The 12,921-nt window shown below is 34.7% G+C and overlaps 1 protein-coding gene across 50 annotated transcripts in view; it reads left to right on the plus strand.

Annotated features, from left to right (window-relative positions):
• Window positions 1-12,552, plus strand: part of shot (dystonin-like protein short stop) — a 422,952-nt gene extending 410,400 nt beyond the window's left edge. For 23 of the 50 annotated variants that reach the window (XM_086547666.1, XM_086547670.1, XM_086547661.1 and 20 more), the window contains 11 exons: window positions 828-1,003; window positions 3,716-3,884; window positions 4,006-4,238; window positions 5,152-5,225; window positions 5,782-5,847; window positions 6,654-6,701; window positions 7,563-7,607; window positions 8,936-8,989; window positions 9,410-9,475; window positions 9,918-9,971; window positions 10,579-12,552. In XM_086547666.1, coding sequence (XP_086403792.1) covers window positions 828-1,003; window positions 3,716-3,884; window positions 4,006-4,238; window positions 5,152-5,225; window positions 5,782-5,847; window positions 6,654-6,701; window positions 7,563-7,607; window positions 8,936-8,989; window positions 9,410-9,475; window positions 9,918-9,971; window positions 10,579-10,711 — 1,118 coding nt within the window. In that variant the 3' untranslated portion in view covers window positions 10,712-12,552. Of the gene's footprint in view, window positions 1-827; window positions 1,004-2,435; window positions 2,591-3,715; window positions 3,885-4,005; window positions 4,239-5,151; window positions 5,226-5,781; window positions 5,848-6,653; window positions 6,702-7,562; window positions 7,608-8,935; window positions 8,990-9,409; window positions 9,476-9,917; window positions 9,972-10,578 lie in introns of all 50 variants that reach the window. The other 27 variants (XM_086547636.1, XM_086547656.1, XM_086547669.1 and 24 more) reach the window with 24 other exon arrangements.
• The last annotated feature ends 369 nt before the right edge of the window (window positions 12,553-12,921 follow it).

Genomic DNA, 12,921 nt, shown 5'->3' on the forward strand with positions numbered 1-12,921 from the left:
GTTTGTCAAAGTGCTGGGAATTAATGGTTCTAATCTGAGCTGCTTTTAACCTGCTTTTCTTTGCATGTGTTTTTTTGCTTTGTTTTTTGTTTTTAACTTTTTTTTTTACAGTTTGGAAGTTCTCATCATATATTGCACATAATCATTCTTGGTACTTTTTATGTCTGCTTTTATGTTCTGTGTTATTCTGTTCTTGTTAAATTATCAGTGTTTAATTATTAAACATAACTCTTTATTTACATAGAACAAACAACTTACACCTCATATTTTTATCAAGCTGTTAGTTTTTTTTAGGGCAAACCAGATCACTAGATGTTTTTGTGGTTGCTATATTTACTGAAAACATTATAGAACTTGACTTGTAGGAATATTTTCGTAAAGCACTCTCATGCTGTTCGTACCCTTTAATTTCTATGGCATGCTTGGGTCTTAGTTTTTTCAGGCATGAATTTTTTATTTTCTTTGCAATATTGTATTATAGCATTTATTATTCTTGAATTATTCAGTGTAGCTGAATGCTAGTCGAATTTTAGTTATCCGTTGATGGAGTGTCATTAGCTAACATGTTTGCATTGTTTCTTTTTCTCCCCTTGCCCAATCCGTCCTCCTTGCCCCTTTCCGCCACCTCATCCAAACCTGTATTTCTTGAAATATAAACATTTTTATTTTAAACCTTACCAAATTCCCCAATATCCTCCTCACCCCACAACCTATCAACCTTACCAATGCCGCGCCACTCTGCGTTCTGCGTCGACCCTACCTTGGCCATAAAACCATGACAATTATCGGATCTGCCTGCCTTGGGGTACGAACCTAAACCCAAATAGCCAAGGGTCGTACCAACGTGGAGTTACGCGAGCAGTTCATCCTAGCGGAGGGCGTATCCCAGAGCATGACACCGTTCAAGTCCAAGCCTAGCCCCAACAGTTCTGTGTCAAGCCAGTCAGGCACTCCTGCCCAGCAGCGATCCCAGTCCCTGCCTAGTGCTGGGCCCATTATCAAGGTCTGTTTTCGTTGCAGCCTTTAAAAAGAACGAGTGCCCACAGTTCACTCCAGTTACATGTGTTCAGTTTATTCTTTAGAATTTTTTTTTTTTTTTTTTTTTTTTTTCTCTTTTTTTCTAAGATAACTTGTAACTGGAGAGAGTGAAGTGTGGTGCATTTATATAATTACTTCAGATCAGAGAGTTCTGTTATCAAAACGTCCCTCGACATCCAGCCAGTCCTTAGCAAAGAGATGGCTAATAAACCATCATATTGGAAGGAAGGAATTCTTGATGTCTTCCAAGAGAATGATTTTTCAACAATAGATTTTATTTTACTTTTCAAATTCACTACACTAAATTGTGAAACAACAAATTTTTACTCTACCAATTTTACCATTTAGTAATTTCTAATGAAGGAAAAAATCTTGGAATGCACAGAAAATTTCTAAACTGATTTTGAATGGACTGACACCGGGGCAGCCTGCAAAGCTTCTTATTTTGTTTTTATTTTATTTTGTATTGCATGCCCAAGCATGGTTTAGTTCAATGATAAGAAGTTTTAAGAATGCCCTGCTTCTTAAACAGGTATGTAAACATTGCTAGTGTAGTTAGTGAGAAAGACAAACCACATTGATTTTTTAGTTGTTTTCTTTTGTTTTTTTAGGTATCGTTTTCTTTGCCGCTTTTTATTAATTGTATGATTTGTTTAATATGAATTTTATTTTATTTCAGAAACCATATCCCACTTCCTCTGTCCTATCTTGAAATCTAAGTCATGAGGCACATGATCCCAATTTCACTTTGTGCCTATTCATAAATTTTAGAGAAGCCTTTCCTTTTATGTCACAATATTGGTGTGTACTTTTTTCCTTTATTTTTGGCAAACATTTTGTGATTTTTTATTAGCATATGCTAGAGTTCTGTGTTATTTTAAGTCAAGATCCTTTGACACGTCATAAAATGGGAATGATTAAGAATAGAGTATTATTAACTAAATCTAGAGTTTGAATTCTTAACCCTTCTGCTACGGGCATTTTTCGCATTGATGGATCACTTTCATGCTGCATAGTTTTATTCAAAATTTAAGGTAGTTATTCCTTCAGGTGTGTAATTGATGCGTCATATGAATTGCTAATTAGTATCAAATGACCAATATATCACATATGGTTTAATATGAGTCTCTAAGTCTAGATAATAATAAAAAACTTGATGTCTGAAGATGCCCAGCCCAGGCCAAGTATCTTACAATGTGGCCCATCTCAGAAGAGTTAAAAAGTCAAGATTACTTTAGTCTTAATTTTTTGAGAATGTAGAGAGAGAACCAAAATGAGCCACAGGGCTTATAAGATTATGCTCAGTCTAAACAATTATATTCTACTAAAAGTCAGGCTTCTCCAATTCTAAACATCATATCCTCTCAAATGCATATTGAATAGATTATTTGTTACAGCTCATTTCGTTATGGCTGAATTGATGCCCCTGTTTGAGCAAATTCGGCAAAGTGAAAGCGAGGGTTCCCAAAGTGGTACTCTGTGCACAATACGTGTGGGGCACACTCTGGGTGCAGTATTCCACAGATCAGATTCGTCCACAAGCTCATCCATGGTAGGAGGCCAGCAGGCAGATGCGTGTGAAAACATAAGCTGTGCTAGTTTAACATTTTGTCCATGTTGAGACGTAGGCCATGCTAGTTTGGTTCCAGATGCTCGTTTCTTCATAGCCTGGATTGAACTCTTAGTCATACTGTTACGGGTGTTTCATTTTGGCTTAACATGAAATACTGCTACCATTTCCACAAACATAATTCATGACAATTTGACACTACATTGTTTTAACATGTAAGCAAAATAGATGCCCATGTATGTTGTATTAAGTAAAATTCGTGTTTGAAAATGTGGCTTTTGTTGTATTTAAAAGTTGCATTTCCCGTAAAGTGTGTGCATTGTTTCCCTGCATCTCTTATTTGACATAGTACCAAGTACACTAACACATTGGGAATGTGAAAGATTTTAGTTTTATCAGAGCAGTGAATTGAATTCCCTTTTAGTCCATCCATTAGTTTTTAAGCTTCAAACTCTGAACTGGCTTAAGGCCTGGAGTTTCTTCAGCTGTCAGCATGGCTGTACCTTATTAATGTAAGTCAAAAATGAACTTGGTGCGCCCGTGAAGATAGGCGTCAGGCACAGGTAAATTGTTTAGGCTATAAGTTCAAACTGGTAGCGAGATTATGGAGGGATTATCTTAGCTTTGATAATTGATATCATCTGTATTAAATGAATCTTGAAGGGTGGAGACCTCTCATGTGGTTTGTCTTATCACACAAGCTCCTATTCCGGGATCCGAATCACTGTATGCTCAAATGATGGTGGCCTATCAACAAATGGTAAGTGTTTAAAGTCTGTTCCAGTGACAATGTGATCATCTTCAGATAACTCAAGATCAGGCTTCCTGTTATGCATTATATCTTTGTACAGTAGGACTTAAGTATTATGAGGTATCTTTTTTAAGCTTCTTGTATGGTAAGGATTTTTTTTTTTTTTACTTTTTAGCATTACCTAGTAGTGTTGTAGATGTTTTTCATGGAAAAGGAACAAAATTATACTGAAATATAATGAAATATATAATGAACTCATGTAAGATTTGATATAAGTATACTTATGCGCCTTTTCATTGATGCTTTATGAATTAATGTAACTGGCACATATGAAAGCATTATCCAACTGCCTCTAGGTCCGAGAAAGAACAGCCAAGAGCTCAGCCATGGGCCGTGCATCCTTCAGTGCTGGAACTCCAGATTCCTCGTTTAGCGAAGAAGGAGGCACTTCCTCATTCCATCTCCATGGTAGCAAGCGCAAGGCTTCCGCTCCAGTCACTTCCCGCTCATCTTATAATACCTCAGGTAAGTTGTCAGGGAATTGTTATTCCTAGTTTTCAAGGCTTTTTTTTCAAGCTTTTATTTGATTTGTTATGAGGTAGTAAGATGTATTCCTAATGTTGCATTGGTTCCACCACCCCCTCAGCTGACAGTCAGCCAGGAAGCCGCGGAGGCAGCCGCCCTGCTTCTCGAGGACCTGGCTCTCGTCCTGGTTCTCGGCCCGGGTCTCGGCCACCAAGTCGTGCTGGCTCGGAGGTGTCCCTGGACTCCTATGATGGTGGTCGGACACCCATGAGACGCACACCTTCATTCACAGGGCGAACACGCACACCATCTAGTCAGTCCTCTGGGGTCCAGCGGTCATCTTCTCTTAGAAAGGTGAGAAACCCAGTTAAAAGTATCTATAGGTGTCTTAGCTATTGAGCATTAGCAGGTGGTAACCAACAACCATGTGTGAATAGCTCAGGCTAAATGCACAGAAAGGTGAAAAGATGGTTCTTCATTTCAGGAGTTTCCTTGTCTTTTTTTATCACTCCTAAATTTGTCTCAGAGTTTAATCTTCTTTTCATATCTAACAGTCAATGGGACCAGTATATTTTCTCTGTGATTTATGATAGCATGATAATATTACTGGTACATGAAAAATCCTTTGAGTGTGAGTCCAGTAGATTGAACCAATAATTTGCTGCAGCTTAGACTTGATGCATTTAATGAAAAAGTAAAAAAAAACAAAAAAAACATGGTCTCCTTTTAATGGACAGTTTACACACTGTACAGTGATAAGTTAGCAATTTTATTGGTTCTGTCACATGTACCCACTAACTTTAGTGTTTTAAGAGTGAGAGTGTAGATTGTGATTTCTGAAGTATTATGGGTGATTAGAATCCTTGGGCCTTTATTAATCACAAATGACAATTTACTGGAACTGAAAAAGGTTATAGAACCAAGAACTATCAGCATAACTGTAATATTTAAAATTTAATTCTTCTCTTTAAAATACTATTAATGTTTACTTAATTTTTACATTGAGATTTGTGATGGAAGTTTGAATATTCCCCAAAGTCTTGTAATTCATCATTAACAAAGAAGATGGTCATGTATATCTAACTACAGAAACTTTTCAACAACTAACAAGCACAACATAAACTTTTATACAGTTTTGTTAAAACTTCAATTCTTATGGGGGGAAACCGGAATTGTAATATCTGAACTGGCCTTGTCGGAATGCCATCTTAAAGTAATGTAGTGGTTGTGGTTCTCAACTAACTTCTGGGCCCCTCCTCTTCTCCAGGCCTCAGCCCCTGTCAAGTCCTCCACAGGCACTGTCAACGGAACTGGGACACGTGCCATCTCTGTCTCATCTAGGTAAGGTTATTGTGTTGGTGTTATTGCTTAGTCACAGACTTGTTTCTTTCATACTAGTTTCTTTCATACACACATTATATTTGTATAAGAAATATATATACATTATATAAGGATAGCTTGCTTGTCTACTATTCAATTTAAAACAGTAATACCAAGGGAAAATACAATTCTTATACTTAACCAGACTTTATCACAAGTGTTAGAATATTAACGAGGCATTAGAAATATCACTGGAATTTTATAATTATTTTTGTTTTGTTGTTTTAGATATAAGGTTTTAAATGTGCTATGTTTTGACCCTAACTTAAAATTATTCATTACATATATATCACAAATAATGATATTTGGAGTGATTGCATGTTTCATATTACTATATATCGCCTATTAACGGAAGGTTGTTTTTCCATATGCTTTACTAACACCCTCAGTATAGCATGAAAAGAAATCTATGTTAATCTTCATAAGCTTATGAATCCAATTACATCCATTGCTGGAATACTCCTGACACATGGTGTTATGAAAGTCATGCCAAGCTTCATTAAACATAAACTAACAGATCGCGGAGCATGACAAGGACACCGTCAGCATCGAGCATTCCTGTAGCTGTGGCATCCTCGTCCAGGTAACATATTAACAAACAATGACCAACATCATCATCTGCCATATTAGTTCATTGCTGATATTGCCAAACACATTATTCTTGTACAGTCAACATACATACACCTGCTTTTACATTCATAATTTACTGTGCAGTTGTAGTCAAAGTGTTGTAATGAACTTAATATTTCAAGCTTTTTCAGAAAAAAAAAAAAATTGGGCCAAGGTTTTAAATTATTGGTTTAACTGTATGGCAAGAATGTGTGAAGTAATGTTCAGTGACTAATCACCAGCGTAATTGGAATGCCTCACCCTTAAGTCTAATCTATTGCACTTTTCCTCAGTTTCAGCATTTCCTATTTCAGGAGCTGAATGCTGAAGAATGTACTTGTATTAGTTGCAAATATAATTCTTTCAATTAACTTCATTGCATCTCAGGGGTTACATCCTTGGTGCTGGGTTCCTTCTTTCCTTTACAGGTTTTCTTTCCTGGATTGTAATTGTAATACCTGAGGTTGATCAGGTTTTTATTGTATTTATGCAGAATAAAAAAAAAAATATGGATGGGTTGTCAGAAGCATTAAGATAAAAAACATCGGAAAAATGTTTTAAGCGTGTTCAAGGTAAAAGATAAAGCAGACATAAAATTATTCTTGACTTCCCAGAAATAGTTTTTTTTTTTTTTTAATATTTCTTGACTCATTTCTCAATACTTATCAGTTGCTTGAATGCATGGGGTAACACAGGAAAAGAAATACTCATTTATATCTGCATTGCTGTTGATGATGTAGTGTAACACATTTGTTGTACTGAACTAATTTTTCCCTCCAGGTTATATTCACCGACTCTGTCCAGTCGATTGAAAGAGGCAGGAATTAGGTAAATGATAATACTGTGGCATGAATAGCTTAGTTTGGTCCTTTCCTTGTATTGTGGAAACCTTGTCCCACGTGTGCCATTCACTTCTCTCATGAACAGTGATTTCACCCCTGCCAAAATCCTCTGCCCAAAAACCTTAGACTCCTACATTGATTATACCTGTATATTATGGTAAAAAATCAATTGAATCCAGGCATGTACTGAAGCCCAACCTACTACCTCTCCTTGACTCTTAATGACACTAATCACTCTGTGTTGGAGAATACTAATCAGGTTTTAATAGTATCCAATAAAATTGATTTATAATCCTTGTTCATGGTTCACAATTGCAGAAGTTATTGCATAGTTGTTGCTCTGCTTAGAATAATTAGTTTTATGGTTTACACCACGTGCAATTACTTTGCAATTATTGTGATAATTTAGACGTGAATTTCTTAGTTATTTTGCATGTTGTTTTTTACTGGTTTGGGGCCTCCAGTACCTTCTGCAAAATAAATATATTTGGGTCTCTCTTTTATCCAATAGCAGTTTTAAATTGCCCTTATTTATAAAGATAAAAAGTTTGCTTGGATAGAAAGATAAAGCTTTGGCTGTTCATAAAAGGAAGGTAAAACAAAGAAGCTTATAAAAGGGTTGCTGTCTTTAGCTGGGACATAGTGCCACAGTCAGACTTCATCGGACTTGAGCAATGGGTGGCTTATCAAGAGAGAATTGCATCTGAGTTTTTAGAGGAGTGGATACTGCTTTTTTTTATCTAATGCAGAATCTGTATACCACTGGTGTGACAGTGACACTAAATACTGCTGGGTGAAAATCGTCCTGGTTTTAAGGCCTAATGTTCATGGGTCTCTTTTTCTCTAGGACCAAAATCCCGGTTCTTGTTGGTGCTGCCTCTGATTGGGAACGGTAAATTAGTGTGGTGTTCTAAGCAGTTCAGTGTGGTCTTGCTTCAATTCTTTGTTTCTTTTATGTGTGGCTTTGTGGAAGACAGTATTTTATTGAGTGTGAAATTGGATTGGATTTATTTATGAATTGAGAAAAAGCAACATAAAGTACATGTACAAGTCAGTGATTTCGGAATGATTGATTACTAAGTTCTGCTGTAGATAACTCATACTATGTATCCTTTATATGAAATGTATCCATGTTCCCAACTGATTTATGTATAAATGATTATAAAATTAATTGTCATTTTCTGTTTTAGCTAAGATTGACTTTGTGTTGACAGATACAAGTGATTGATATCCATATTTAGTTTTACATCAGTTCAAGACTGTCTTTTACGAACCATTTTATTATTTTTTTCATTCGGGGCTCTTGAGACGCATTGACCTCGTCAGAAGTACTTGCTTGAAATGCGTTTGTTTGTACAATAGCTTTTTTCTATTGGAATGACGTTTTGTTGCATGGATATTTGTGTATGCATTTGCACATATTTATGCACTTTTTTATGTGTTTATTTATTTTTGCAGACATATGTTTCTATATTTGGTATTTTTTTTGTCAATGGAGTTTGTATTTTTAGGAAATTTCAATTGATTCAGAGAAAAAAAAAAAAATGCTCATGTTGATTGTGCCTTTTTTTAAAGTTCAGTGAATTCAGTTCATTCATTTTGAATACGTAATCAGTGTTATTAGAAATGTGGTAGATATAAGTATCTGCTAGATATTCAGTAAGAGCAATGTTGCTGTGTTGTTGCATGACTTACCAATGGCTTCATTAGTGCCAAATCCTGTTAAAGAGCAAGTCATTTTTGGCCTTTTTTTGTTTTTTGTTTGTTTTGGTAGTATGCAGGTCATTTTCATGGAAAAGTTCCTTATTATATGGTTTTCTTTTTTCGCATAGCTATTTTGGGTTTCATTTTGTTTTTTGGTTTAGAAAATTATAATCTAAATGTAGTTTAGGTAATAATAACTAACATTTTTTGACTTTCTATATTTTCAAATTTCTCTCATAAGTGTATGATGTGATCAGATTAAAAGCCTAAATAACTGAATAAAAATCAATGAACTTTTACATGAACTGACTATGAACTGCCTTGTTATCTGAAGCTTTACCAAACAGTTACAGTCATGAGGAATCATTTGTAAAGAACAAACAACAATAATGATAACAGCTACATTAATTTAGCCAGAATGATTCCTAGTACTCCAATAAACTCACATATTGGTTAAGGAGTAAGATTACTCCAACTCCGTAATTTTGTGGTGATGGCAATTTCTTGACTCCCCAGGACTAACCTATCTGGCTCCACATCTAACCTGAATGTTGCGGGAACACCCTTAAGGTAAACAGGTGCCCTCCCCTGGCTGCCGACGTGCATTTTGTTATTGCTAAACTTATGTTACCTTAAGCAGAGGAAGAGGATAGGTAAAGTTTGCTTGTGTGATGAACACTATAATAAAACATTGTTTCAAAACAGGTTTGCAAGGATTTAGTCACAGAGCATTGTGTAGGTGATGGATATATACATGTAAAGTTAATGAAATTATTTAGTTGGATTAGCAAGAGTAATAGTTTGTATGCATTCATTCACTAGTCAGTATAGTAACATCTCATGTTCATGTAGCAAATCCTAATAAGATAGATGATTTTGCTCTAGCTAACATTTATAGTTATTTCAGATAGTAATAGATATGATAGTATATATATTAACAATGTTCTAACTATTAGGTGAAGGTACATAATGTCTGAATAATTTCTACAGGTCCCGAACTTCATCAACTACTAGTCTTAACTCCAATCATTCCACAAGCAAAATTCCAACATTGAGGTAACTAACCTGGGTTGTAGTGATATGATAGAGGCATGGGTGGAAGTCCATGAATAACAAGTTGTTGCGATGGCAGTCTTTTTAGAGTCCCTCTTGAATTATGTTGTATTGCCGTTTTTTAATTTTACTAATTGGATAGATTTTTGTGCAGTCAGTGATTAATAGTGTTTTAACTATTGCATGTATTTTGTGATTCCTAAATGTAATTTTTACTATTCCTTTGTCTAGTTCATCTGATTCTTTACATGATTTACATTTGAATAGAGAGTAGCCTTTTGACCTTCACTCTTTTCTTTTTTTCTTTTTTTTTTCTTTTCACTAATGATAACATCAGAAAAGGTGAAGAGCAAAGAGTTTATTTTGCTATTCCTTTTGTACCTTTTAATGTAATAATTTTCCTGTGTAACTCGTAACTGTAATATGCTTTTAATAACTATTACAGACACAAAGTGTCCACCACACAAAGCACCACTCCCAAGACCTCCACTACTACAAGGTAATAATATGGGGTGTAAAATGCCAACCATGGCATTTTAAGGGGTATGTTAGTTTTGAAAATGAGTGGATTTGCAGATATTTTATATATTTATGGGTATGGAGCGTAGAAAAAAATGTATTGAGTTGAAATTGCGCAATATTTGATTCAGTGCATATATTTGGAAAATGAGGAGGTTCCTGATTGATGCTACTATGTACCATATCAGATCAAGTGAATGTTTTTCTATTTTTTTTTATTGGTTTTCAGATAAGTTAGTTGAGAGGTGTGATTGAAATGAAAAGTATTGGAACTCAATCTATATTTCCATTACTCTGTTGGTTTCTTAGTGATTTTTTTGTTTAATACTTTCTCTATAATATTTTGATTTCTGATTTACTTATAGTGGATATTTAATTTTATGCTGAATCACACTTTACCCCCTGCATGTCAAAAGCTAATTCCCATAACAGTAGTATCATACAGAAAATTCTTAATATTAACTTAATAATCCAGTTTATCTTTTGACCCTCATTCACATTTGCAGAGAAAGTCCTTTAAAAAAGACCGGCAAACAGGGTTAACACAAGTAATTTGAGCACAAATAAACAGAGATTCCATTCCACAGGACTCGGAATCCTTCAGGTTCCAGCAGCACAGGTGGAACTACTAGGATCGCCCGCAAATCCTCCGCTGCTTCAGACACACCGACTGGGATTGCCAGGAAGACGGGCATCGCAGAACCAAGACGCAAGTTGTAGGAAATGTAATGGCAAAATTATACTATATTGTGCTGGGGCCGACTGAAAGTTGTAAAGAAAATTTACATGGTACCCTGTACAGTTTATATTAACACATAGATTTATGACAGTTACAAGTGATAAAATTGTAAATGTGTAATATGATGCCACATTTTCTGTGGCACATTATGATATATAATTGATCATATTTTCTTTTGGAAAAAGCTTTAAATAGACAACATTGTAATGATTAGAGATCTCTGAAATTGTTTAATTGGCATTTTTCTAAGTGAAATATTTGACTTCTGGGTGGATTTAGATCCATATAATTTCTATGGAATATTCATCTTTTGAATTTGCTAGCAAATGTGATATCATGACAGGGCAAATCCTGTTGCCTGATAATAGGACTGGATTTGGTTAATGTTAATATATGGTAGAATTCTCGGTATCAAGTTCTATGGTATATTAATAATGCCTGATCTGGCCATACAAAGTGATATGTTTAGGGTAGTGCAAGCCCATTTTGAGAGTTCTCAGCCATTCCACTCAACATATCGTGCTTGCTTTTGAAAAGGTTGTTTATTGTGTAAAGTCTCCAAGACATTGTTGCTTGATTTATTATTATTATTTTATTTTATTATTATTATTTTTTTTTAGTTTTTACCTTTGTGGCATACAATTCAGAATTTTGACTTTTAAATAATTTCTTGGTGACAATGCAAGTCAATTATTGTCTTCATCAATTCTTATGTCATACTATGTTAGATCCCATTAGATTTCCCTTTTTTTCTTTCCTTTTTTATGGTCCGACCACTTGAACCAGTGTTTAAGAAGACCTCAGTTACAAGTGTATTGTCTCATTTCCCTGATTCATAGTCTAAGGCTGTTCTCATGTACTCACCATTAACGCTTCATACCTAACTTGCCTATGTGCGTATCAAGCAAGCCTATGTGGGGTATTACAGGTTGCCAAACTGCCACGTCTTGCAAGGAATATATGTTGATTTGCAACTTGGAGTTCAGCAGGAGTTTAATGGTGCTTTATAGTCATATAGAATTTATACTAAGCAATATTGGTACTTGAAATTATGTTAAAATGCGCCTCAATGGTTTATCGTCTGTGCTACTAATAAAGTGCAAATGTGATGAGAACAGTAATTTTGAGTCTCGGATAGTATATCATTTTATTGTGATTCCTAATTGTTAATAGGAAAAGATTCTTGTAGCACTATCTAAGTTACACGACAGCTGATCTCATGACAAAACTTTGAAAAAAACAAAACAAAAAAAAAAAAGCTTTCGTTCCTGGAACAGCAAAATAAAGACGGAACGGACTCAGAAAGCTATGTCAGACATACATGACATTAGGTGTGGCTCTGGGAAAAAAAAATATTGACCATAAGTAGAGGATGCAAATGTTATAGGCTGGTTCCGGGTTATTACGGAGGCAAAACACCATCTCATGCCTCCATTTGGTCTTGTAACATTTGCGTCATTTACTTGGAATGGTCTTGGTGTCATTTTTTTTCTTCCTCTTCTGTTCTAACTCTTTAACAGATTTTTAATTAGGCTAAATTTCCAAATGTTGTCTTTTGTGTTTTTGTTGTATTGTTTGTATAAACCTTAGCTTTCATGCTTTGTTATAAGTTGTAAATAATATAATAATATAGTAAGCCCATTGAAAGATTGAATTATGGGGCACAAAATAAATTTCACAGTGAGTAACAAAAATATGGTAAGATGTACTAAAGTCCTTTTGGTTGAATATACTGTACTTGACCAATCATCATAGAATATTTTTTGTATTTAAATTGCTTATGATTATACTAATGCTTCGATAATAAATGAGTAACGAGATAGAGGTTTGTTTTATGCCATTTAATACCTATGTTTCTTCTTAAGTTGATTGATGGACAGTGGATACAATTAATTATTATGTGTGAAATGTAGTAGCAATACTAAAATGGGTGCAAATACTGGTAACAGATATGAAGTATAAGATAAAGAAAACAGTAATAACTGATAACAACTATGAAGAAAAAGAAACCATAAGTTCACAAAAAAAAGAACAAATAAGACACTTCCTATCAACATAATTGTACTTAATTCAACATAATACCATACAAAAAAAACAACAACAAAAAAACTGCCTATTCAAAGGCAAAAAGCTTTACTGGAAAGGAATGTTTTTCTTTCTATTAATAAGAAACACACACAACCCTATACAT

Source organism: Penaeus japonicus, unplaced genomic scaffold (assembly GCF_977035675.1).
Source record: "Penaeus japonicus unplaced genomic scaffold, GWHDUDI00000001_assembly GWHDUDI00000019, whole genome shotgun sequence".
In the NCBI taxonomy this organism is placed as follows: Eukaryota; Metazoa; Arthropoda; class Malacostraca; order Decapoda; family Penaeidae; genus Penaeus; species Penaeus japonicus.